General features: G+C 37.2%; 1 protein-coding gene across 2 annotated transcripts in view; it reads left to right on the top strand.

The window, feature by feature from the left end:
• Nucleotides 1-27,719, top strand: part of DYM (dymeclin) — a 372,239-nt gene that overhangs the window by 29,115 nt on the left and 315,405 nt on the right. For both annotated transcript variants that reach the window (XM_073790708.1, XM_019937032.3), the window contains exon 3: nt 23,138-23,190. In XM_073790708.1, the coding sequence (XP_073646809.1) occupies nt 23,138-23,190 (53 nt within the window). The remainder of the gene's footprint in view (nt 1-23,137; nt 23,191-27,719) is intronic.

Genomic DNA, 27,719 nt, shown 5'->3' with positions numbered 1-27,719 from the left:
TTCATGTAGCCATTTACTTTTACCATTTGGATTGCTTCCAGTGTTTTCCTGTTACATATATTGAATAATACAGCAATAGCCTTATACGTAACCCATTACATATAATATGGCAGTAGCCTTATACGTATGGTAGAATTGACTTCTGTCCTGTGAGTAAAGTATGGCCAAATGACTTCCATTAATTTTTCCAGTTTGTGTTGGTAGAGCATGAGAAACAAGTATAATAGGTCAGGAACAGATTTTATGGAACACTGAAAGTGCTTCCCAACATATTTCTTGTTTTTTTTTGGTTTTTTGTTTGTTTGGAAACTGATAAGGCTGGTCAGATGTATGTGGTGGCCTGGAGGCTCTGAGGGTGCAGGGGTTCTGACCACGGGGGACTGAATGGGAAAATCACAGTCTGTCCACTTGCCCATTTTTGGCACACTGGTTAGAAAGCTGAGGATTAGAATTGATTCCTTGTGGGTTCTTGTTAAGTGGATTTGGTGAAAGCATTGTTTTAAGGAGTTTACTTTTGGGGTGGAGTGAGTGGTAGATTGGAAAGAGGAGGAAAGAGGAGAAACTCAGGAAAGGAAACCAGATGGGAGGCAGCTGCAGTGACATAACCACCATGTAATGAAGGTCTGAATTTCTTTGCCTGTACAGGAAATGGGAAGTCCTCCAGCCACTATTCGTTAAAAGCTCTTTTATTTTAAATTGATATTTGACTTGAGCATTAATACTTAATGAGCTTAGAATTCTAGATTTGAGAGCAGTGATGAGCAATGTAGTGACAGCTTGTGTGCTTACCAAGAATGAGAATCAGTTTGCCAAAAGGTGTGGTGATTTTGGGCAAAGTGTAGAGACTGGAGACAGTGGAACATGGTAGGAGGAGCATAGATTTTGGAGCCAGACTGACTTTGTCTTGCATCTCAGCTCTACTGCTTATTACCTCTGTGAGTTTAGTCAAGCTACTTAATTCTCACCGAGCCTGTTGATGCTTCTGTAAAACGGAAATAATATTACCTACCATGTATATAGATTTGTGGGGAAGATAAAACACCATAATGCACGTAAAGTGTCTGACTTTCCTCTTCTTTCAAGGAATAAATACCCATTAATTTAAAAAAGTGCAAGGGCTCTCTGTCTTGAGAGTTAGTCTAAAATATTTGAGGGTTGAAAATAAATAGCAGAAATTTAACCAATTTTCTGATGACTGCTTTATCCTCTGATTGAAAATTCTATGACTCTTTTGAATTAATTGTTCAGCTGTTTTAAAAATTAGGCCAAACACTGACTATAGTAATATTTGTCTCTGTGCAGACTCCATGTCCTTTATATAAAGGCTACTTTTTAGAAGCCTTTACTGCATAATGAGAATTGTATTATGTGTACTGAGCACTAGATGGTGCTCGAATAAGGCAAGAGGCAGCTTTTGGTACAGTCACACAATCACTAAACTCATTTTTCTCAGTTGCAACGTCATGTGTGTTCATCTTTAGTACCTTTAAATACAGAAAAGCTCAAGGAAGGTAAAAATGATAAACATAACACTAATCAGAAGTAACCTTTGTTAACTTTTTGGTGTATATCTTGTCAGTTCTGTCTCTCATTTAAAAACATTTGCATCATATTCCACACATTTTTTCTTTAACTCACATATTCCTCATGTCATTGTGTTCATACAACATAATTTTAAATGGTTGTAGAATGTTCTGTCTTATAGATGTCCATAATTCATATCGTTGAACATTTTGCTTGTTTCTTATTTTTCCCGATTGTATATAAAAAACTATGCTGAAATTCCTTGTAGCCAAGTCTTTGTGCATATCCTTAACTATACAACTGGAGTGAGTTCTTGGTAGTTGATTTGCTGGTAAAATAGTCTTTTTTTTTTTCTTTTTAAATCACACAAATCTTTCATTGTATATAAGTTAGAAAATACAGAAACAAAAGGGAAAATTGGCCTGTATTATCATCGTATAGAGATAACCACTGTTGATATTTTGGTATATGTTTTTCCATACTTTTTTTTTAATGGACATTCCTAATAATAGACATGTGTATTTATGTCTCCCTCCCCCCATAAATATGTGATTGTACTGTATTACTGTTATGTAACTTATAAAAATTAATGTATTTGATATATTTCCTTTTTTGTAAATGTGAATATTTTAAGATGTATTTACCAAAAAATGGTTATTGAATGCCTCGCATTTGTTAGGCACTGTTTTTAAGGGCTGGAAACATTGTAGTGAACATGAGGGGCAAGATCCCTGCTCTTAAGCAGCTTATATTTTAGTGGAGGAATGGGCAAGAAACAAGTAGAGAAATAAATACATAAAGTCATTTTTGAAAAATAAAGCAGAGCAAGGTCATGAAGAGTGATAGAATGGGAACAAATACCAGCGGGAAATTTCTTTAGCTAGAGGGTCTCTGGGGTAGCGGCATTTAAGCAGACATTAGTGAAATCAGGGAGTCCTGCGTGTCCTGGGGAAAGAGTATTCCACCAGGTAGAGGAAACAGGAAATGTAAAGGATTTGAAGCAGGAACAAGTTCTGCAAGTTAGAGAAATAGCAAAAAGGCCAGGGTGGCAGAACAGTGAGCAAGGAAACAAATTACATAGGGACTTTTGGCCATGGTAAAGATTTTTTATGATGTGCGGTGTTGCAGAGACGAGCATGCTTTAATGTTGGTATTTGGGGAATTTAGTCTGCTGTAATTTACTACTCTCCTATAATATGGAAAGATTTTACTCAGTTTGTTTTATTGTGGTATAATTTACATAACATAAAATTATATCATTTTAACCACTTTTAAGTGTATAGTTCAGTGGCATTAAGTACGTTCCCAGTGTTTTACAGTTATCACGACTCTCATTTCCAGAAGTTTTTCATTATCTCAAACTGAAACTCTGTACCCATTAAACAGTAACTCCCTATTCCCCCCACTTTCCAGCCCATGGTAACCTCTACTCTACTTTCCGTCTCTATGAATTTGCCTATTCTAGGTACCCCATATAAATGGAATCGTTTAATATTTATCTTTTTGTGTCTGACCTGTTTCACTTAGCATAGTATTTTCAAGGTTCATCCATGTTGTAGCACATGTCAGAATTTCCTTCCTTTTTAGGCTGAAAAATATCCACTGTATGTATTTCCCACATCACATAATGTTTTTTAAACTTCAGTTTGTTGTACTTTCTTATAAATTCTTTTAAATAAATGCCTTTCATTTCTCTTCAGCATTGTTAGGTTCCAGTTACCACTCTGATTTTGTTTTCAGGGATCCTCCTTGCATTCTAAAGAATATGTTCGTTCTGCTAAGAGGCTTGGCTAATGTAAACAGCAGCGTTAATTTAGCAGCTATTTATTGAGCACTTACTGTGTGCCAGGTGCTGGGCTCATTCCTTAGACGCATTTCCTCATTTAGTTCTCACATCAAGTCTGTGAGGTTGGTACTGTTATTATTCCTGTATGTGAGAAAACAGGCCTGGGGAGGTATTCCAAGGTTACGTGGCTAGTAGCTGCCATGGACCAGATTCAAACCAGGTTTATGTAGCTCCAGAGATGAATTCTGTTGGTCATTATGCTACACAGTCTCCATTCGGAAGCATAGACCAATCAATGACTAAGTATCAAATAATGGCTAAAGAGATGCAACATTAAATCATACATGCTAATCTTTGAGAAAAGAATCACCAGATCTATATAGTCACATTTTCAAGCACTTTCAAAGTGAGGGCGATAATAGCACATACTTTATGTTTGAGTGCCATTATTTACAATGTAAATGTAATAAATATATTATTTACAATTAACATAGGCAAGTTGATGGATAATCTGTCCTATGTTTTAACCTTGCTTTGTGTCTTCTATGTTTAAGGGGAGCTGCCAGAATAATCCTTCCTCAGAGTTTCTTTTTGTTTTTAAACATCTTTATTAGAGTATAATTGCTTTACAATGGTGTGTTAGTTTCTGCTTTACAACAAAGTGAATCAGCTCTACATATATATATATATATATATATATATATATATATATATATGTATATAATCTCCCCATATCTCCTCCCTCTTATGTCTCCCTCCCATCCTCCTAGAGGGGTGAACCCCTCTAGGTGGTCACAGAGCACTGAGCTGATGATCTCCCTGTGCTATGTGGCTGCTTCCCACTAGCTAGCTATTTTACATTTGGTAGTGTATATATGTCCAAGCCACTCTCTCACTTCATACCAGCTAACCCTTCTGCCTCCCTGTGTCCTCAAGTCCATTCTCTATGTCTGTGTCTTTATTCCTGTCCTGCCCCTAGGTTCTTCAGAACCACTTTTTTTTTAGATTGCATATATATGTGTTAGCATATGGTATTTGTTTTTCTCTTTCTGACTTACTCCATTCTGTATGACAGACTCTAGGTCCATCCACCTCACTACAAGTAACTCAATTTCATTTCTTTTTATGGCTGAGTAATATTCCATTGTATATATGTGCCACATCTTCTTTATCCATTCATCTATCGATGGACACTTAGGTTGATTCCATGTCCTGGCTATTGTAAATACTGCTGTGATGAACACTGTGGTACATGACTGTTTTTGAATTATGGTTTTCTTAGGGTATATGCCCAGCAGTGGCATTGCTGGGTCATATGGTAGTTCTATTTTTAGTTTTTTAAGGAACCTCCATACTGTTCTCCATAGTGGCTGTACCAATTTACATTCCCACCAGCAGTGCAAGAGTGTTCCCTTTTCTCCACACCCTCTCCAGCATTTATTTTTTGTAGATTTTTTGATGATGGCCATTCTTGCAGAATCCTATTGCAGGATTCTTAACCACTGCACCACCAGGGAAGTCCTGTTGGAAGATTTTTAATCACAGTCTCATTTTCAGTGTTTGTGATTGGTCTGTTTATATTTTCTATTTCTTCCTGGTTCAGGCTCAGAAGTTTGTGCTTTTCTAAGAATTTGTCCATTTCTTGCAGTTTGTCCATTTTATTGGCACATAGTTGCTTGTAGTAATCTCTTATGATCCTTTGTATTTCTGCAGTGGCATTTGTTACTTTCTCTTTTTCATTTCTAATTCTATTGAGTTGAGTCTTCTCCCTTTTTTTCTTGATGAGTCTGGCTAATGGTTTATCAGTTTTGTTCATCTCAAAGAACCAGCTTTTAGTTTTATTGATCTTTGCTATTGTTTCCTTCATTTCTTTTTCATTTATTTCTCATCTGATCTTTATTGATTTCTTTCCTTCTGCTAACTTTGGGGTTTTTTTTTCTTCTTTCTCTAATTGCTTTAGGCGTAAGGTTAGGTTGTTTATTTGAGATGTTTCTTGTTTCTTGAGGTAGGATTGTATTGCTATAAACTCCCCTCTTAGAACTGCTTTTGCTGCATCCCATAGGTTTTGGGTCATTGTGTTTTCATTGTATTTGTTTTGAGGTACTTTTTGATTTCCTCTTTGATTTCTTCATTGATCTCTTGGTTATTTAGTAGTGTATTTAGCCTCCATGTGTTTGTATTTTTTACAAATTTTTTTCCTGTAATTGATATCTAGTCTCATAGCGTTGTGGTTGGAAAAGATACTTGATACAATTTCTATTTTCTTAAATTCACCAAGGCTTGATTTGTCACCCAAGGTATGATCTATCCTGTTGAGTGTTCCATGAACACTTGAGAAGAAAGTGTATTTTGTTGTCTTTGCATGGAGTGTCCTGTAAATATCAATTAAGTCCATCTTGTTTAATGTATCATTTAAAGCTTTTGTTTCCTTATTTATTTTAATTTTGGATGATCTGTCCATTGGTGAAAGTGGGGTGTTAAAGTCCCCTACTATGAATGTGTTACTGTCGATTTCCCCTTTTATGGCTGTTAGTATTTGCCTTATGTATTGAGGTGCTCCTGTGTTGGGTCCATAAATATTTACAGTTGTTATATCTTCTTCTTGGATTGATACCGTGATCATTATGTAGTGTGCTTCTTTGTCTCTTGTAATTGTCTTTATTTTAAAGTCTATTTTGTCTGATATGAGAATTGCTACTCCAGCTTTCTTTTGATTTCCATTTGCATGGAATATCTTTTTCCATTCCCTCACTTCCAGTCTGTATGTGTCCCTAGGTCTGAAGTGGGTCTCTTGTAGACAGCATATATACTGGGTTTTTTTGTATCCATTCAGCCAGTCTGTGTCTTTTGGTTGGAGCATTTAATCCATTTACATTTAAGGTAGTTATCGATATGTATGTACCTATTACCATTTTCTTAATTGTTTTGGGTTTGTTATTGTAGGTCTTTTCCTTCTCTTGTGTTTCCTGCCTAGAGAAGTTCCTTTAGCATTTGTTGTAAAGCTGGTTTGGTGGTGCTGGATTCTCTTAGATTTTGCTTGTGTGTAAAGGTTTTAATTTCTCCATTGAATCTGAATGAGATCCTTGCTGGGTAGAGTAATCTTGGTTGTAGGTTTTTCCCTTTCATCACTTTAAATATGTCCTGCCACTCCCTTGTGGCTTGCAGAATTTCTGCTGAAAGATCAGCTGTTAAGCTTATGGGGATTGCCTTGTATTTTTCTTTTTTTTAAAAGAAATTTATTTATTTTATTTATTTACTTTTGGCGGTGTTGTTTCTCTGTTGCTGTGCGTGGACTTTCTTTAGTTGCTGTGAGTGGGGGCCTCTTCATTGCAGTGTGCAGGCTTCTTATTGCAGTGGCTTCTCTTGTTGCAGAGCACGGGCTCTAGGCACACGGGCTTCAGTAGTTGTGGCTTGCAGGCTCTAGAGCGCAGGCTCAGTAGTTGTGGCACATGGGCGTAGTTGCTCTGTGGCATGTAGAATCTTCACGGACCAGGGCTCAAACCCGTGTCACCTGCATCGACAGGCAGATTCTTAACCTCTCTGCCACCAGGGAGGCCCCACTTGTATGTTATTTGATGTTTTTCCCTTGCTGCTTTTAATATTTTTTCTTTGTATTTAGTTTTTGATAGTTTGATTAATATGTATCTTGGCTTGTTTCTCCTTGGATGTATCCTGTGTGGGACTCTGTGCTTTCTGGACTTGATTGACTATTTCCTTTTCCATATTAGGGAAGTTTTCAACTATAATCTCTTCAAATATTTTCTCAGTCCCTTTCTTTTTGTCTTCTTCTTCTGGGACCCGTATAATTCGAGTGTCGGTGCATTTAATGTTGTCCTAGAGGTCTCTGAGACTGTCCTCAATTCTTTTCATTCTTTTTTCTTTATTCTGCTCTGCAGTAGTTATTTCCTGTTTTAATTTAGTTATTTGGTTATTTCCATTTTAATAACTTTATTTTTTTTTCTGTCTTTTCTTTTTTTCTCCCTTTCTGCAGTAGTTATTTCCTATTTTATTTTAGTTATTTCCTATTTTACTCTTTTATCTTCCAGGTTACTTATCTGTTCTTCTGCCTCAGTTATTCTGCTATTGATTCCTTTTAGAGAATTTTTAATTTCATTTATTGTGTTGTTCATCATTGCTTGTTTGCTCTTTAGTTCTTCTAGTTTCTTGTTAAACGTTTCTTGTATTTTCTCCATTCTATTTCCAAGATTTTGGATCATCTTTACTATCATTATTCTGAATTCTTTTTCAGGTAGACTGCTTACTTCCTCTTCATTTGTTTGGTCTGGTGGGTTTTTACCTTGCTCCTTCATCTGCTGTGTGTTTCTTTGTCTTCTCATTTTGCTTAATTTACTGTGTTTGGCGTCTCCTTTTCGCAGGCTGCAGGTTCATAGTTCCCTTTGTTTTTGGTGTCTGTCCCCAGTGGCTAAGATTGGTTCAGTGGCTTGTGTAGGCTTCCTGGTGAAGGGGACTGGTGCCTGTGTTCTGATGGATGAGGCTGGATCTTGTCTTTCTGGTGGGTAGGACCATGTCTGGTGGTGTGTTTTGGGGTGTCTGTGACCTTATTATGATTTTAGGCAGCCTCTCTGCTAGTGGGTGGGGTTGTGTTCCTGTCTTGCTAGTTGTTTGGCATAGGGTGTCCAGCATTGTAGCTTACTGGTTGTTGAGTGGCGCTGGGTCTTAGCATTGAGATGGAGATCTCTGGGATAGCTTTTGCTGTTTGATATTACATGGAGCTGTGAGGTCTCTTGTAGACCAGTGTCCTGAACTCAGCTCTCCCACCTCAGAGGCACAGGCCTGACACCCGGCCGGAGCGTGAAGACACTGTCAGCCACATGGCTCAGCAGAAAAGGGAGAAAAAAAGAAAGAAAGACAGAAAAATAAAATGAAGTTATTAAAATGGAAAATTAAAAATTATTAAAAATAGAAAAATTAAAAAGTAATTAAAAAACAAAGAAGAGAGCGATGAAACCAAACAACAATGATAACAAGTGCTAAAAAGTATATCAAAAAAAATGGACAAACAGAACCCTAAGACAGATGGTAAAAGCAAAGGTATACAGACACAGTCACACAAAGAAGCATACACATACACACTCACAAAAAGCAAAAAGGAAAAAATATCTATCTACATATTAAAAAAAAAGTAAGAGAGCAACCAAATCAATGAACAAATCTACTAGTAATAATAAGCTCTAATTACTAAACTAAGATAAACATAAAACCAGAAACAAATTAGATGCAGAAAGCAAACCCCAAGTCTACAGTTGCTCCCAAAGTCCACCGTCTCAATTTTGGGATGATTCGTTGTCTATTCAGGTGTTCCACAGATGCAGGGTACATCACGTTGATTGCGGAGATTTAATCCACTGCTTCTGAGGTTGCTGGGAGGGATTTCCCTTTCTCTTCTTTATTTGCACAGCTCCCAGGGGCTCAGCTTTGCATTTGGCCCCACCTCTGCGCTTAGGTCGCCTGAGGGCGTCTGTTCTTCACCCATACAGGACAGGGTTAAAGGAGCAGCTGATTAGGGGGCTCTTGCTCACTCAGGCTGGGGGGAGGGAGGGGTACGGAATGAGGGGTGAGCCTGTGGCGGCAGAGGCCAGCATGATGTTGCAACAGCCTGAGGTGTGCTGTGTGTTCTCCCGGGGAGGTTGTCCCTGGGTCACGCTCTCTTCCGTGGCTCCAAAGCTCCCCCCACCCAGCACCCCTGTCTCCGCCCGCGAAGGGGCTTTCCTAGTGTGTGGAAGCTTTTCCTCTTTCACAGCTCCCTCCCAGGGGTGCAGGTCCTGTCCCTATTCTTTGTCTCGGTTTTTTCTTTTGCCCTACCCAGGTACGTGGGGAGTTTCTTGCCTTTTGGGAGGTCTGAGGTCTTCTGCCAGCGTTCGGTATGTGTTCTGTAGGAGTTGTTCCACATGTGGTTGTATTTCTGATGTATTTGTGGGGAGGAAGGTGATCTCCACGTCTTACTCCTCTGCCATCTTGAAGGTCTCCCTCAGAGTTTCTTGATCTGTTTCCTGCTAAGAAACAGGAAAAGAAACTTTGATTGAATTAGGTCAGAAGTTTTTAACTGACAGAAAGAAGTGATTGTAAAATTTTTTTTTTGAATTTTTGATGCTTGTCTCTGCTATTATATTTTTATTCTCTTTGGCACACTTTATATACAATTTTATTAGAACTTTTCAAGTTGAAACAACCTGCTCTGTCATTGAGGTGGGCCTGGGATAACTCCTAAACCGTTTTCTAAACTGTCTCTAATTCTCTCATCATATGCTTACTTGAATGGTGACCAAAATAGTGTACTAGGCCATTTTATTAAGGGAATAAATAATTTGAGACTTTTTTGGGCATCTTATTTTCTCAGATTGTGGGACCAAAAGAAGTTCAGCTTTTACATCTTGAGTAAAAACCTTTATTTCCCTATGTCTTATTTATACCTTTCTATGCAAAATTATTTTAGAAGGTGCTTGAGTTTGCCCAGGGTTGATTGTTCCATTAAACTAAAAGCTTAAGTGGGGGAAAACATAACTAACATTGTTTAAAGCATTAAAATAAGGGAGAAAGTAAGTTTTGCTCCAAGTATACCTTTCTTTCCTTTTCTCACTGTGTTGGTTGGAATCTGAATTTTTAAGTCATTTTTTCTGTTGCTTTCTTGAGAAAATAAATGCAGTATGATCTTGCATGATAGTTGCTGAAATTTTTACGTTTTAATAGTTACAGTTTCTTCCATTTTGGAAGTTGAATGACAGCCTATAGGATTGTCTGTGAATCACATGAATATAAATACTTTTTGGTTCTACTTGGTGCATTAAAAATTGCTATAATAAATTTATATGCAATTTTTATCCTTTAACTTCTTCCTTTGAATAGCCTCTTTTAAAACATAAACGTTTCCACAGTTTAACCACCGAATGGGCTGATTCTTGTTGGTTTTGTGAATGATTTCCATAATTCTCTCTTTGCTAAGTAAGGGGGGAAATGTCTTTAGAAGTGCTTCTGTGCTTTTCTGCATGGTTACGTGTTGATTTTACTCATGTTGTGTCTTAAACTGACAAACATAATTTGTTAGAGAATGTATGTTGTGGGCTGAAAATGACATTATTAATATAAAACGTCAATTTTGAAATCATTTTATGGTGGAATTTTCAGTGAAAAAGACTTAAGAATTGGGCTTACCTGGTGGTGCAGTGGTTAAGAATCTGCCCGCCAATGCAGGGGACACGGGTTCGAGCCCTGGTCTGGGAAGATCCCACATGCTGCGGAGCAACTAAGCCCGTGCACCACAACTACTGAGCCTGTGCTCTAGAGCCCATGAGCCACAACTGCTGAGCCCATGCGCCACAACAGCTGAAGCCCGTGCGCCTAGAACCTGTGCTTTGCAACAAGAGAAGCCACTGCAATGAGAAGCCCGCGCACCACAATGAAGAGTAGCCCCCGCTCGCCGCAACTAAAAGAAAGCCCGCGCACAGCAATGAAGACCCAATGCAGCCAAAAATAAATAAATAAATAAATAAATTAAAAAACAAAGTAGAATAAAACCAATCTAAATTACTGAAAGCTGTGAATTCGGCAATATGTAATTAAAAAATTTAGCTTTCTTACCAAACTATAGTTTATGATTTCATAGCAGTTACAAAAAAGTCATCTGTCACCTTACCACTTTCCTTATTAGACTTAATTTTTTCTGTTTTCTTCTAGTTCTTTATCATTCACATAATTTTTAAATGATTTAAATCGTAACAGATGTAATTTTTATAATAATACATCTATGATAACTTCTGTTAGGTATATATAGAAATTCCAGTTAGTGGTAATGTTCTAGATTGATATTATGTGGGTTTGCCTTAATAAAAAAGTAGCTAAATATTATTCATATTGTAAGAGTATTAAACTAGAAGTTTGACATATTTATTTTTCTATTGTGACCTGGGACAAATTACTTAGCTTCTCCATTTCTGTCACTTGTAGATTGAGGATACTCTTATTTCGTTAGTCAACTTCTCAGGGTTTTTAAAAGAAATCAAATGAAATAATCAAGGTGAGAGAACATTGAATAGTATATAGGCCTCTACAGATTACAAGTTATAGCTAATCAGCAAATTTATTTGCATATCAACAATTAATATGCTGAAGTCTTTGAATATATTTCTTCTGTAGAAGGTTAAACAGTTCTTTTCCTTAGTCTTCTCCATGTTGAAATACTTTCTTTAAAATATAACATAAAAGTTAGTTTCAACTCAATTTAGCCAAACAACCCCAAATTCTATGTTAGTGGAGTTCAAATTACTGAAAATCTGCTAAATGTTTACAATACTTAGTTGCAGTTTTGACTTTTGTTAAATAAATTATTTTTCTCTGTAGTGTAAACATTTTTTTAAAAATCTGAGTTTATGTGGGAACTTAAATTACTTCTACATTTGAGGATATGATAAGATTTTTCTTTTTTTTTAGGTTGCTCTACAACCATTTGGTAAGCTTCTTTTCTAAGATTATGTATTATTCAACCTCTTTTTTCTTTCTTTAATCGCGGAGGGCCAACACCATGGCCTGGCAGTTTCCATTGGTACCACTTACGTTACTTAAAAATTTGTAGTGCAGACACATGAAGAAGAATGAGACAGATGGGTTGACAGAAAAGAAAAGAGAAAGTTGAAAAAGAAAATGTTGGATGGTAGAAACTGCCTAAAGGACCACAAATAATTCCTTCTGGGGCTGTATGTTGGCTCCATGGTTTAGGTCATGGGTCATCAATTAAGTTATCAGCCTAAGTATGCTGCTTCTGTGAACTCCCATGGTGAGTATTTTACTTGCCAACTGTAGCCTGTCTGACTTGTTACACCAGCTGACTAAAATACTGTAAATAACTCTTACATATATTTTTATGTGTGACAGTTATCAGGAATAGGTGTTAAGTTCATTAGATGACCCATTTTATATATTTATTTTGGTTGTGGACCCTTGTATTCTTGAACTACAGGCTTCATATGAAATTAGCTTTTTTCCCCTACCAACAAATGTTCTTTCTTGTTTATTTGTCAGTTTTGGAAAACCACTTGCCATCTGACAGTGGTACTCTGTTGATGAATGAAGGGATGCGTGCTGTAACAGTGAGCTCTGGTCTTTTTATTTTCATACACGAACTAATGGCAGGGTCTCCCTGAGGTTGTGGTGGAGAGCAGATCTAACCATCAAGGCCAGGGTTGTTTTTCTTCTCTTCTGTCACCTCATGAATCATGGCTCATGACATCTGGACACATTTTCTGCATAAATGGGTGATATAGTTGATCATCTCTCCTTATAATGAAAAATATCCACAGTTTTTTACTTCATATTTGCTAATTTTTTTCTTTTTCTATCACAATTGAACATTTCTGTATCCTCTTCACTATACCATTCTTCAAGTTAAGGCCAGAGTTGTTTGTCATGTAAGAGGATTGTAACACAGAGTTTAAATCCAAAGAAGTTGTAAACTGTACAGTGGTTTCTTGATATGCCCCACCATCCATGTTAGTTGATACAAAAATTGTCTGCCTGGTACAGTGAAAGAATTTAGGTGGTGTTGAATAGAATTTGTTTTAAATTTACAGTGACATGATAATTTACCAGTTAGATGTCACATCCTTTCTGAATTCCTCTCTATAGGCAATTTTAAAGGGAAAAAAAAAATCTGTATTTGTCATGAAGGTTCTTATGCTTGCTTACTGTCAACACATGCTTATCTGAATATAAAAATCATTGGATTTGGTGTCAAAAGATCTGGGTTTGTAATTTTGCAGATTTAGGAATATGTATGGGTTAAGCCACAGTTATGCATTTTGGTTTATACATTTTGGTGGGAATGGTAATTGGTTAAATCTTTCTGGAATGTAATTTGCAGTATTCATCAGAACAGAAGTGTCACTGACCTAGCAATTCCACCTAGCAATTCATCAGAACAGAAGTGTCACTGACCTAGCAATTCCAACATGACCTAGAGTTTATGTTAAGGAGATGATTGGACAAGTTCAGAGATGTATGTATGAAGACATTGATAGCAATGTTTATAACAGAAAATTGCTAACAATCCTAAGTGTCCAGATGAATGAACAAATAAAAATGGTGCATCTGCACACTGGAACAATATATAGTCATTAATAATGATTATGTGTTTATAGATATGGAAAAATCCACAGCATATTAAGTAGTTAAAGCCAGTTATAAAATCGTTCATATGGCATAATCTCGTTGAAGCAAAATTGTATTATATAATATTAATTTTAAAAATGTGTGTATTTATATAATTCTCCTGTGTAAGTTTTTATACCTTTATTTTTATGTTTCTTTTTTTTAACTTGTTATTTTGAAATAATTATAGATTCACAGGACGTTGCACACACACACATGCACACACACACACACACACACACACACACAAAGTAGTACAGGGGAGGTTCTTTGCATCCTTCCCTGTTTTCCCCAATGGTAACATGTTGCGTAACTCTAGTTCAGTACCAAAACCAGGAAATTGACACACAAAATTTATTGAGATTTCAGCAATTAGTTATACATGCACTCATTTGTGTGTACATGTATAGCTCTGTACAGTTTTATCACATGTGTAACCACCACCACAATCAAGATGCGTAACTGTTTCATACCAGCAAGGCTCCTTTGTGCTTTCCCTTCATAGCCACACCCATTCTTTCTATCTTCCGCATCTCTAAACCCTGGCAGCCAGTAATCAGTTTTCCATCTCTATAATTTTTTTATTTCAAGAAGGTTGTGTAAGTGGAATTATACAATATGTAACGTTTTGAGATTGGCTCTTTCGTTCAGCATAGTGTCTTTGAGATCTATTCAGGTTGTTCTGTGTATCATAGTTCGTTCCTTTTTTTTTTGTTGAGTAGTGTTCTGTGTTGTGTGTATACTATAGTTTGTTTCTGTTTAAAGACTTATTGAAGGACATTTGGATTGTTTCCAGTTTTGGGCTGTTATGAATAAAGCTGCTATGAACATTTGTGTACAGGTTTTTGTGTGAATATAAGTTTTTATTTCTTTGAGATAAATGCTCAAGAGTTCAATGACTGGGTTATATGGTAAATGCTTAGTTTTATACAAAACTGCCCAAACTGTTTTCCAGAGTGGCTGTATCACTTTACATTCTCACCAGTAATGTATGTGATAACCAGTTTCTCTGCATCCTTGCCAGCACTTGATGTCACTGTTTTTTATTTTAACAGTTCTGATTGGTGTGTAGTGTTTCCTCCTGGTGGTTTTTAGTACGGTTCATTTTTACAATAATAAATACAAATTATTTTCTTTTTTAAAAAAGAAAAATTACTTAGATATAAGTTTCTTTTCTGCCAGTTATTAAACGTTACTTAATACTGAGAAGTTTTGCTAGGTGAATAAGGAATATTGATTTCCTTTGTAATCCACTAGTGTTATACTTCTACTGTAGTAACATATTAATGGAAATAAAATCAAAGCAGATCATCTGCAGTTGTTTGACACAGCTGTTTTGATACTATTTCAAAATGTAAAACTACTTCAAAAATTACTAAATTATGCCTTATACTTCCCCTCTGCCCCATGGAGGGAAGAAAGGTGAAGACTGGCAAATTACTTATAAGATGTATTAAGGAATAAATATATGCAAAGTTTGACAGTTTAACACTTGTAGATTCATTTCATTTTGTTGTTGAGGGGTTAGGGAGCTCACATTTATTGAGCAGAGTGTTGAGCACTTTCCACATGTTGCTACGTAGTCCTTACAACTATCCTATCAGATGGTGGCATCCTTACACCATTTACGTATGAGGAAACTGAGCCGCTCAAATTAAGTATCTTGGCTAAGTCATACCAATAGGAATGAGGAAGCTGGAACTTAAATATGTGGCTTTGGAATCTTTCCATTGTATGGGAGCATATGTTGTCTTCAGTAACGGGAATGGTTGGAAATCCACGCGAGCAGTACGCAGGAATGAGTTTGTTAATTGATGGTAATGGTTAAATCGAGAGGGTAGTACACTTGGAGTATAAGAATTGAAAGTGACCAGTCTGTGAATCTAGTGGGAACAGAATCATCTATATTATTTCTGTTACTGTTTCTTACTAGTGTTCCAATTTGGTATATTATTTTAGTGGAATTAAACTAGAATTTTTTTTTTTCTTTTTTGACCACGCCATGCACCATGTGGCATCGTAGTTCCCTGACCAGGGATCACACCTGTGCTCCCTAAATTGGGAGGGCAGAGTCTTAACCACTGGACTGCCAGGGAAGTCCCTAAACTAGAATTTTTAAAGATTATGTAGTTGACTGTGTTCTGCTTTGGTAATAGTAGTTTATCCAAGTTTGCTGGCCCAACGGTTGGCAGCAGTGGTTAATTATTGTGGTGGTTGTATCTGGTTAGGCTTTATTATATGTACTACTAGAGGCATTATTATTGTTGTTGCTGTTCACATTGTCCTTTTGTTTTTTGCTAAAAATTTGAAGATGATTGAAGACATTTAACCATTGTACACCTGGGGCACCTCGCTGCTCTGTGAAGAGTTCTGTTAGTGTGTCTATATATATTATAATATTCCAGCTGGGTTGTTTTTTTTTTAAATATTTATTCATTTGGTTGCATTGGGTCTTAGTTGCGGCAGGCGGGCTCCTTAGTTGCAGCACGTGGGCTCCTTTGTTGCAGCAGGCTGTCTCCTTAGTTGTGGCTCCAGGGCTCCTTAGTTGCAGCATGCATGTGGGTTCTAGTTTCCTAACCAGGGATCACACCCGGGCCCTCTGCACTGGGAGCGTGGAGTCTTATCCATTGCATCACCAGGGAAGTCCAGTTAGTGTATATTTTTGATTTTTTTTAAAATTTATTTTTGGCTGCATTGGGTCTTCGTTGCTGTGTGTGGACTTTCTCTAGTTCGGTGAGTGGGGGCTACTCTTCGTTGTAGTGTGCAGGCTTCTCATTGCGGTGGCTTCTCTTGTTGCAGAGCACAGGCTCTAGGCGTGTGGGCTTCAGTAGTTGCAGCAGTTGGGCTCAGTAGTTGTGGTGCACGGGCTTAGTTGCTCCGTGGCATGTGGGATCTTCCCGGACCAGGATCAAACCCGTGTCCTCTGCATTGGCAGGTGGATTCTTATCCACTGTGCCACCAGGGATGTCCAGTTAGTGTATATTTTTGATTTTATGCTTATTGGCTTCCTATTTTATGTAGGATAAAATCCAAATTCCTTTAGATGGCATTAAGATTCTTCTCTCTTTTGCTCTATTTTACCTTGCAAGTCTTCTCTGCTACCTACACGTCCCAGTTACTTAACCTTGTCATGATGTATGTTGGCGCACTCAGCAGAGGTGGCAGAGATGACATTGATTATTTGAGACATAACTTAGAAGTAATCCAGCTGTGTTATTGGTATTCATTGGGGAATTTTGTTGTGGAAACTGTCACTGGAGCATGTGGAGAGTGAGAGGTTGACGTTGATGTTCTCTCCCGAGGGAGAGTCTTTTCATGAAATCTAAATAAGGAAGGGAATAGACTTAGGATATAGCCCAGAAATGGCCACATAATGTTTAAGAACTTCCCTATAGTTGTGAAAATCTTGATAACCACTTCCTTGCCGAATTATCTTCAGGGAAGCCCAATGAAGGTTCTTAAAACTGGAATAATCCCTTAGACCAGTTTCAAATTTTCCAGTGTGTGTGTGAGAGCTTCTTGGGCATGGCTCTCCAGTCCCATAGGTCTCATTGTCCATCGGGGTGTCACCCGCAAAACTGAGATTCCTGTTCTGTGAATCCATCTGTTTATGTTGTTGCTGGAATGATAGCAGCTCTGAGGAGGAGGAGCCTGGTCTGCTGTCACATATAAGGATTGCTTCAGACAGAGTCACACCGGGCCATTGGAGCAATATGATTGTTTATCTAGAGTTTAGTTCCTTTAGCAAATGTTTGATTAAGAGATGAGTTGTTTTAAGTATTTATCCCTAATCTCTCATTAATGACATTTTCCATATTGACCTGGTTGTGGAGTTTATGTATACAGGAAGTTTGAAGACCTCTGTGTGATATTAATTTATTTAATCTGTATTGGTATGAATATTTGCTGCCTTTTTGCCCCCCTTTTGTATGCCTCCAGTGCCCCAAATCTGCCTTCAGAAACAGCATTTGGTTTCTAATTGTAATTGTCTTGGAAACATTGTCATATTTTGCATTTCAGTTTTACTTTTATTTACTGCAAATGATGATTTGTAAGTTGCCTGCTACCAGAACATCTGAGTTCATTTGTTTAACTAAACAGTACTGTGCAAAAATGCCTATAAACACGCGGCAACAGTTACCAACCACCCCGGTTGCTTACCACCTCATTTTAGCTCTACATCAAGCACATGGGAAAGATTATTCTTAAAATGTTCCGAAAAGTTTAGAAAATTGGAGGATGGAGGGATGGGAGGAAAGGAATTCTATTATAACAGTCAGTGTGTTGCTTTTGGCAGGGGTGTGCTTGGCTGATTTCCGTTGTAGAAATAACACTGCAACAAACAGAGCTTTATGAATCCTTCATTTAATAGGTAATTGCCATGTGTTCTTCTTTTGACTGAGCCACTGTACCAGGCGTGGTGGGGGAAGGCACGGATGAATGAGACATTTTCTCTGTTCTCACGGAGGTTATAATCTGGATACTCAAGATGCTTCTGATCGGCAGTGGTGATTGTTGAGGAAGTGTGGTAGCTGTGGTGCTGTTTCAGATCACGGCCATGTGTAGGGGACGCAGGCTTGAGGGGCCTAATTACAGAATGGTAGGTGCTGGCTGGCTAACCACAAGCCAGAGCTTCTAGCAGAGGTGGGATAGTTCCCAGCTTTTCCTGTCTCTTCATCCTTGAGTGACAAAGAAACCAGCCTGCTTCAAAAAGTTATATTATTTTACATTTAGAAACAAATAAGTGTCTTTAAGAATATTTTAATAAAAATTTAAACTTGGGGGCAGATGTTGCCTTGAAATCTGGGGAGTGTGAAGTGTTTCTTGAGGGACGGGGAAGGAATTTTGTCCTCTGGTAATGAAGTGTCTGACAAAGGCTTTCATTGATTCAGTGCATTTTTATTAAGTGCCTGATTTGTACCAGGCTGAGAATGCTGTGATGAGCAAGGAGCACACAGTCTAGGGGGGCCACAGACATAACTTGGCAGTCTTGCCACCGGGTGCTCAGTTTCATGATTGGGTGCTGTTGGGACAGAAAGCAGGCTTCTTACCTGGTCTTTGGTGATCAGAGGTGGTTTTCTAGAGGAAATGGTGTCCAAACCAACCTCACTAATACATGTTGGGATTAATTCTTTTTTTCAGGCTAATATTGTATTCAAAAGAAATCAGAACCTGGTTTTTGTTTTTGTTTTGGGAACACTCAATACCTTTCTGTTGAGAATGAGTTGAGAAACTGAACTCCATACCCCAGCCATCTGGTATATTTTTCCAGGCTTGTAATTGATCGTTCTCCAGTGTTGATTAACTCTGCTTCCCAGAACCTTCCAGGCTCTCTGTGACTGCCATACCTTTGCGTACGCATTCCTTGTGTCTGGAAAGCCGTCCCTTTTTGTCTGCCCAACTGCCTTCTCTTCCTCCTTCAGGACAGACAGTCACTTCCTCCAGGATGCCTTCCTTGAGTGCTAAGAGGGTAGGTTGGGACAGGGCCGGGCTTGATCTGCGTACTTCCCCTGCACCAAATAGTCTGTCTGATTCTTCATTCCTCTGTGTAGCCTGGAGGCAGAGGCAGCATCTTTCACAGAGCCCAGCATGTCCTGGGCACCCAGGCAGTGTTTGTTGAACAAGCAAATTCCGAAGCTTTTGAAGATTGTAGCCACATGTATATAATTGAAGCTCTTGGTTCCAACTGGTTTTAAGAGAGTGTTATTGACTCAAAGTAGAAGCACCAGTGAAACAGACTTTATGCATGTGGTCTAGTTATTAGCCTCATAAAACTCTTTACAGTCTTTTGCATTTTATACGTCTTTACTTTTATTTTTTGCCCGAGTAACCCATAAACTGAGTAATTCATAGTTTTCACTTCTTGCCAACTACTGATGTATATTATTAAATCTGACCACAGTGATTTATTATAATAGAAGTCTTTTGGTTATTAACAAAAATCAGTTTGATTTAGCATATGTCAGAAAGAGGGGCTTATGTGATGAAGAGAAAGGGCTGTCTCATAGAATCCCAGATGAGAAACACGGCTAGGCTTCAGGAAGAACTGGTCCGAAGAATTACAAGGCCAGCAGGAATCCTGACCGTCCTTTTTGTTTATCTCTGCTGCTCAGTGGATAGAGGATGGCTTCCTATAACCCTCAGCATGGCAGGCCAGTTCAGCCATACGGAGAACCTGTCTTTACATCTCAATTCCAAATTCCCCAAGACTCTGGCATAGCTTTTGTTAGATGCCTATCTCTGAGCCATCAGCTATGGCCAGGGAGTGGGGGTCAGGCTGAACAAGCCCTGTCTGCTTCTGCTCACCCCTGAGGAGTAGGTGGGAAGGTAGAAGAAAGGGAGGGGGAGGACAGTAGACAGATCATATGAGGTGGGCAGACTCTCCAAAAATATCTAATACAGGGATAAAGACCAGGGACATGCAAACAGTTGACTATAGAATCATTTCTAGGTACTTTTGGCTAAAAATTTTTCAATCTTAGGAGAAACTTAAAGATTACTTTGGAAAGATATTTATCTTTTTGAATATGAATATAATTTGAGATTCTTAAGGTAATGGCATATTCACTGAAGTAATTAGTTTTAGCTTTGTGTATATGTACAGTACTTCTTATACATGATACTGTCTTCAATTGCTGGGAGACAAGTTCTAGAGTAGCTCTAATAGAAATAAAAGGTTAGATTGGAATGTATTTGAAGTTTTCTAGTAGCCATGTTAAAAATGTAAAATAGAAGAGGTGAAATTAATTTTAACAGTATGTTTTATTTAGCTCAGTATATCCCAGATATTATAATTTCATGAACATAAAGATTAATAACGAAGTATTTTCTATTTTTAAAAAAATCTTTGAAATCTGGTATGTATTTTGTATTACAGTTCATCTCAGTTGGGACTGGCCACTTTTCAGGTGGTCAGCCACTACATGTAAGCTAGTGGTTACCATATTGGACAGCATAGTTCTAGAAATAGCTAAAGTAATCCATTTTCTTTCATAGTTTCTCTAAAATTTTCTTGTCAAAAGCATTGGTGCTCATGGATTGTTTTTTTTAAAAAGTATGCTTCAGCAGCAACAGCAGAGAACCCTGGGAGGTAGGGGGTTTTAAACTAGCCCTTGAAAGAGTTGCCCATTTGGAGGATTTGCTATGTGCCATGTGTGTTGGCAGAAAACAACAAAATTTTTAAGCCAGTCACCAGGCTGTAAAGCTGGTTCTTGTTCTTCCGCTGATTCCTGGAATGTTACTTAAACTCCTTGGAAGCCTCAGTTTGCTTATCTATTGAAATAGGGTTTATAATTGTCCTGCTCATTAGAAGAGGTTCTCATGTGCTAATAAATTTGAAAGTGCTTTGAAAAACTTTTAAAGGGTTACATAGATGTAAAGCATTATTTTAATTTATTAACTGGGAAAAAAGCAATGCATTTTGGAATCAATAGTAGCTCATTTATTGAGGTTTTACTTTGTGCCAGGCACTGTTCTAAGTGCCTTATACAAATTACATAACTTAATAACCACACCTTTTGAAACAGGTACTGTTTTTATCATCTCTGTTTTATGTATGAGAAAACTAAAAGAAGATTAAATGATCCCTAGGTTATATAGCTAGTAACTAGTTGAATTGGAATTGGAATGCACTTTTTTCTCTAAATTGTGGCAAAATGCACACAACATAAGATTTATCATTTTAGCCATTTTTAAATGTTTACTTCTGTAGTATTAAGTAAATACATTCACATTGTTTTTTTTTTTTTAATTAATTAATTAATTTATTTTTGGCTGTGTTGGGTCTTCGCTGCTGCACGTGGGCTTTTCTCTAGTTGGGGCGAGCCGGGGCCACTCTTCACTGCGGTGCGTGGGCTTATCATTGCAGTGGCTTCTCTTGTTGCGGAGCACAGGCTCTAGGCGTGTGGGCTTCAGTAGTTGTGGGGCACGGGCTTAGTTGCTCCGCGGCATGTGGGATCTTCCCGGACCAGGGCTCGAACCCATGTCCCCTGCATTGGCAGGTGAATTCTTAACCACTGCGCCACCAGGGAAGTCCTACATTCACATTGCTGTTTAACTATCTCCATCGTCCATCTCCAGAACTTTTTCATCTTCCCTAACTGAAACTCCGTACTCATCACATACTAACTTGCTATCCCTGCCCCATCCCCCCACCTCCCTGTTCCCAACCACACCAATAGCAACCACCGTTCTACTTTGTCTCTTTGGATTTGACGTGGACTCATACAGTATTTGTCTTTTTGCAACTGGCTTATTTCACTTAGCATAATGTCTTCAAGGTTCATCCACGTTGTAGCGTGTGTCAGAACTTTTCCTTTTTAAGGCTGAGTAATATTCCATTGTATGTATGTACCACAATTTGTGCCATCATTCATCTGTTGATGGACACTGGTTGCTTCCACCTTTTGGCTATTGCGAGTAATGCTGCCATGAATGTGGGTGTACAAATATCAGTCCTTTTGGGTATATGTATACCCAGGAGTGGAATTGCTGGATCATATGATAATTCTCTTTTTGATATTTTGAAAAGTTGCCATACTGTTTTTCATAGCACTTGCTCCATTTTACACACCCATCAGCAATGCACGAGGGTCCCAGTTTCTCTACATCCCCTCCAACACTTTTTTTCCTTTTCCCTTCCCTCCCCTCCTCTCCCGTCCCCTCCTGTTCTTTTTTTTTAATAATACCATCCTAATGGTGTGAAGTAGTATTCACTGTGGTTTTAATTCACATTTCCCTAATGACTAGTGATGTTGAACATCTTTTCATATACCTGTTGGCCGTTTTTATGTCTTTGGAGAAATGTCTATCTGAATCCTTTGCAGATTTTTAAACTGGGTTGTTTGGGGTTTTTTGTTGTTGTTGAATCAGAGTTTTTAAAAAATATATCCTGGATATTAGTGCCTTATCAGGTATGTGATTTGCAAACATTTTCTCCCATTCTGTTGGGTTGACTTTTCACTCTCTTGGTGGTATCCCTTGATGTGCAAAAGTTTTTAATTTTGGTTAAGTCCAATTTATTTATGTTTTCTTTTGATGCTTGTGTTTTTGGTGTCATATGTAAGAAATTACTGCTGGATCCACTGTCCTGTAGCTTCCCCAGTTTTTAAATCTAAGAGTTTTATGTCTTTCTCTCCTGTCTCTGTGTCAGTTTGCATTGGCTTCTGTTTCTCTGTATATTTATAAATTATTGAAGCTTATGTCTGTGTTTTCTCTCTTTTCTTGCCTTGTTTCTTTTTTGTTGTTGTTGAACTATTTGAAAGTATTATAGAAAAATAATGGCATTTTTCTAAATAACTATAATCCTGTGATCAGTACTTCCTTGGAAATGGGCACATGAGGCCCCTGCCTTGTGCTCTGTGTTTGAGAATACCTTTCTCGAATTTTTCTAAGTCCCATCAGCCCCACCTCTCCTCCCTGCCTCAATACCTAAAAGGCAAGGCGCCCCAAGTGCTTTTCTTTAGGAGTCTCATGTTGAGAATTATAGTAAATTTTCTAATTACATTGAGAATAGAAGCTTTATTTAGCTGATATTATTGTTTACCACTGTACACCTTATTTTCCTTCTAAATTGTCTTTCTTGTCTTTATTTTTATGTATTCCTTTAACTGGTTAGTATGTACATAGTTAATGTTATAGTTATTAATTACCTTTTTTCTCATTTTCCAGTACCGAGTTGAAGCTCTTGGAGGAGGCAACCATTTCAGTCTGCAGGTCTTTAGGTAAGGAGGAAAAATGAATGTGTGTGTGTGTGTGTGTGTGTGTGTGTGTGTGTGTGTGTGTGTGTGTAATGTGTATATATATGTATGTGTGTGGAGACAGTTATTTCAAAATTTCTGTTACAGATTTTGCTGGTGCAATGTGAATTGAATTAATGAAGTGATATATTTTTGTTGATGATGATAATTATAATTGTACTAATAATTATATTCTTGGTGCTTATTGATGCCTCTAGAGGTTCTCATTCAGTTAACAGCAGTGAGACACATGCTTGGTTTATTTGCAGTAGTGGTAATGGACTCCACTAAGCCATAGAGCTTATTCTTTTTACAAATTTTGAAATACTGAGAAAAACCCAAAATATTCTTTGTTTTGTAGTTGCATGTATAGTTCCTAGAGAATATGGATCATTCATCCTTTGTTTTGCCAACTGCACGTACTAAATATGCTGTTGCTGGCTGTGTTAACTAGAATAATTATCACTCATTAATAGGAAAATATATTAGGAATCTTCTCAAATTAGTAATAACAACTTGATATTATGGTAAAGTGCATGGGCTCTGGAATTATTTTATGGTCTTAATTATAGCTCTCTTATTACTAGCTGAGCTTTAATTTCCTCATCTAAATTGCAGGATTCTCATGGGAAGAAGTCAGATAACATATGAAACATCCAGTATAGTGCCTAGCATCTCGTCATTATTCATTATTTATGTCAACAAATGTTACCTTTTTTTGGACCTCATTTCTCAAATACTTTGCTTTCAAATTGGTAGCAATTGGAAAGAAATGTATGCTTTAAAAAATGTGAATGGTTATACTTACATTTCATTGTTGCTTTGAAAATTAGAGATAACGTATCTGTGAAACGACTGGTGGACAGGAGCTTAATAAGTGATGACGAGCTTGTTTTTAAATCAAGCTTATGGATGTGCTCCATGTAAGCTATGTGGCTAACTCCCATATAAGTTACTCTGCCAAAAACAGTCTTTGATGAAATATTTTTGCTTTTAAAAACAAATTATGTTGGTAATGATAGAGGTGGTATTATAATAGTTGCCTTGAATTTTGTCTGCAGTTATAACCATAGATTTGAGGATTTTGCGCTAAACAGAGCTGACTATCAAAAACCTATATGACAGTTTGCTGAAAATTAATTTTATGTAACAGTGATATTAATGCAGTTATTATGATGATGGTTTTTAATGTGACCTTGGGGTTTTACAAAAATAACATTTTAAAATTGGGAGTAATAGTTACTTATTAATACAATGTGGAAAGCATACTAAAATGTAAAGAAGGCAGTAATTGCTCATATTCCACAACCCTGACATAGCTATTGGTAATATTTTGCCTTCTGTTATTTATTCTTTGGATATACATTTACATGCATATTAAATACACATACTCAATTATTTTAATCTGTGTTTTTCACTTGATATTATGTATCTAAGTGTGTCATTCTATATTTAAAACTACTTTGGAGAATAGCAAATATATATATATATATATATATATATACACACACACACACATTTTATTCCCCAAATTCTAACAATATAGTGGTATAGTTAAAATTAAAGTCTTCCCATATTAAACAGTGCAGGAAATCATTGCTAGTCTTTTGTGATAAGATCAAAATTTTGTCAGTAATTCTGTGTGTATTGACTTATATGCACAATTTTATGTAAGTGCTATTATTTCTATGTTTTCATTTAGCAGTATTCAGGAACTTCTTTCCACGTTAATAGATATAAATGTAAATCAATTTTAAGGGCTATGTGGGTATGTAGCAATTCTCTCTTATTTTTCTTTTTTGGGTCTGAAAATGTTTTCATTTTTCCTTTGCTTTTGGAGGATATATTTGCTGGGTGTAGAATTCTAGGTTGGCATTAATTTCTTTCCATACTTTAAATATACCATTCTGTTATTTTTCTGGTTACTCTCATTTTTGTTGAGATTAAAACTGTCAAAAAAAAAAAGCTGTCAATGTTAGTGTTGTTCCTTTGAAAACAATGGAATTTTTTTCTTCTGGGTGCTTTTAATTTTTTCTTTTTTTTTTAAAGAAGATGTTGGGGGTAGGAGTTTATTTATTTATTTATTTATTTTGGCTGTGTTGGGTCTTCGTTTCTGTGCAAGGGCTTTCTCTAGTTGTGGCAAGCGGGGGCCACTCTTCATCGCGGTACGCGGGCCTCTCACTATCGCGGCCTCTCCTGTTGCGGAGCACAGGCTCCAGATGCGCAGGCTCAGTAGTTGTGGCTCACGGGCCCAGCCGCTCCGCGGCATGTGGGATCTTCCCAGACCAGGGCTCGAACCCGTGTCCCCTGCATTAGCAGGCAGATTCTCAACCACTGCGCCACCAGGGAAACCCTAAGTTTTTCTTTTTTGTCCTTTGGTTTTCAACATCTTAGAATATGCTGAGGAGTATTTTTCCTTCCTTCTCTCCTTCCTTCCTTTTTTCTCTCCTTCGTCCCTCCCTCCCTGCTTGAGGTTTGTAGAGCTTGTTAAATCTGTGGGTTGATGTCTTTCATCTGTTTTGGAAAATTCTTAGCCATTATCGATTTATACATTGTTACTGTCCTATTCTGTCTCTCCTCTCCTTCTAGGGTCTCTGTTATATTTGTGTTAAAATTTTCATTGTGTTGCATAGGCTTGTCAGGCTCTCTCTCTCTCTCTTTTTTTTTTTGTATTTTATTTTCTTCTTTACTTTCTCTCTGACCTTCTGTAGGATATTTTTTTTATTAATGTCTTTAGTTTACTAATCTTTTTTCTGGTAAACACATCTATTGAGATTTTTAAAATAAAATTTTAATTTTAGAATAGCTTTAGATTTATAGAAAAGTTGCAAAGCTATGTGGAGAGTTACCATATAACCCTCTTCAGTTTCCTCTGTTGTCAACATCTTACATTAATATGGTACATTTGTTACACTAAGGAATCAACAGTGGTACATTACTATTAACTAAACTTGACCCTTTATTCAGATTTCACTAGTTTTCCCAAATGTCCTCTTGGAGTTTTTTCTGTTCCAGGATACTACATTACGTTTAGTCATTAAGTCTCCTTAACCTCCTCTTGTCTCAGATTTTCCTCAATTTTAATGACTTTAAGAGTTTTGAGGAATACTGGTAGAGTATTTCTAGAATGTCCCTCAGTTCGTTTGATGTTATTCTCATGGCTAGGTGGGGGTTATGGGTTTGTAGGTGGAAGATCACAGAGGTGACATGCTGTTCTCAACACATCATATCAGGGATACATGCTATTAACATGAGTTTCACTGATGATGTTGACCTTGATTATGTGGCCAGGGTTGTTTTTGTCCATTTTCTCCACTGTAAAGTTGTGCCCCTGCCCTGCTGTTGCCTTCATTTTGAAGGAGAGTTTTTCTGGATACAGAATTCTTGGTTGGCATTTATTTTCTCATATCCCTTTGACTATATCATTCTGTTGCCTTCTGATAAGTCATTTTTTTGTTACTGCTGTCAAGATTTTGTCCTTGCCTTTACAAAATTTTAAAATTTATTCTTTATTCTGCTTGGGGTTTGTTGATGTTCTTGGATACGTAGATTGATGTTTTTCATCATTTTGGGGATGTTTGTGGCCATTATTTTTGTTGGGCTTTTTATATTATCTGTATTACTTTTTTCTATGAATCTGCACATGGGGTTCTCTGGGTCCAAACAGATTTCTTATTAAATATCTCACAGTGAATTTTAAGTGCATTTCCCCCACTTTTTCCTAGTTCTTACCTGCTAGAATAGTGCTATGAGAGCCAGGTCAGTTGTTTTATGTGAGGAGATGAGGTTTGCTCTTTGTTTGGCTTGTTTAATTCTTACAAGTTGTTTTCTGGGACTTGTTGCCTCTGAATCTGTATAGCAAGGTATTGGGTGGGATGATTAACGTAAGTTTTCTGGTTGGAGTAGACAAAAGTACTTTCAGGCAGTTAGGCTTGCGAATGATCCATTGATTACCAAATAAAATTTTAGTCCAGTTCTATAAAATTTGTAGTTAGTTAAAGTGTTTCCTGTTTTTAGGGGAAAAGGACTATCCTTACTCAGCCTTTTCATGAGCTTGTATCTTTTTGTATTTTTTCATGGGTATTTTATTTTTAATTCTTTAAAAAATTTCCCACTCATACAGAGGCAGACAGAATAATATAATGACCTCCTGTATGCTCATCTCCCAGTTTCAATCATTTTCAACTCATGGCCAGTCTTGTTTCATCTGTATCTCTCACCTATTTATTGAAATATGGATATGTACAGAAAAGTGCACAAGTAGAAAGTGTATACAAAACAAAAAGCGTATCCTCACATAAGTAATTTGACACAAACCTCAGGCATTATATTATTTCATTCATAGATATTGTGATACATATCTCATAATAACAATTTTTTAATGGAAAAATACCATTATCTACTAAAAACAATTTTTAATATCACAAAACATCCACTGACTGTTCAAATTTCTAATTGTCTCAGTTTGTTTGAATCAGGAGCCAAATAAGGGCCATACATTATTATTGGTTAAT

The sequence above is a fragment of the Tursiops truncatus genome, chromosome 13, assembly GCF_011762595.2.
Source record: "Tursiops truncatus isolate mTurTru1 chromosome 13, mTurTru1.mat.Y, whole genome shotgun sequence".
NCBI classification, from domain to species: Eukaryota; Metazoa; Chordata; class Mammalia; order Artiodactyla; family Delphinidae; genus Tursiops; species Tursiops truncatus.
This window is presented reverse-complemented; position numbering and strand designations above follow the sequence as displayed.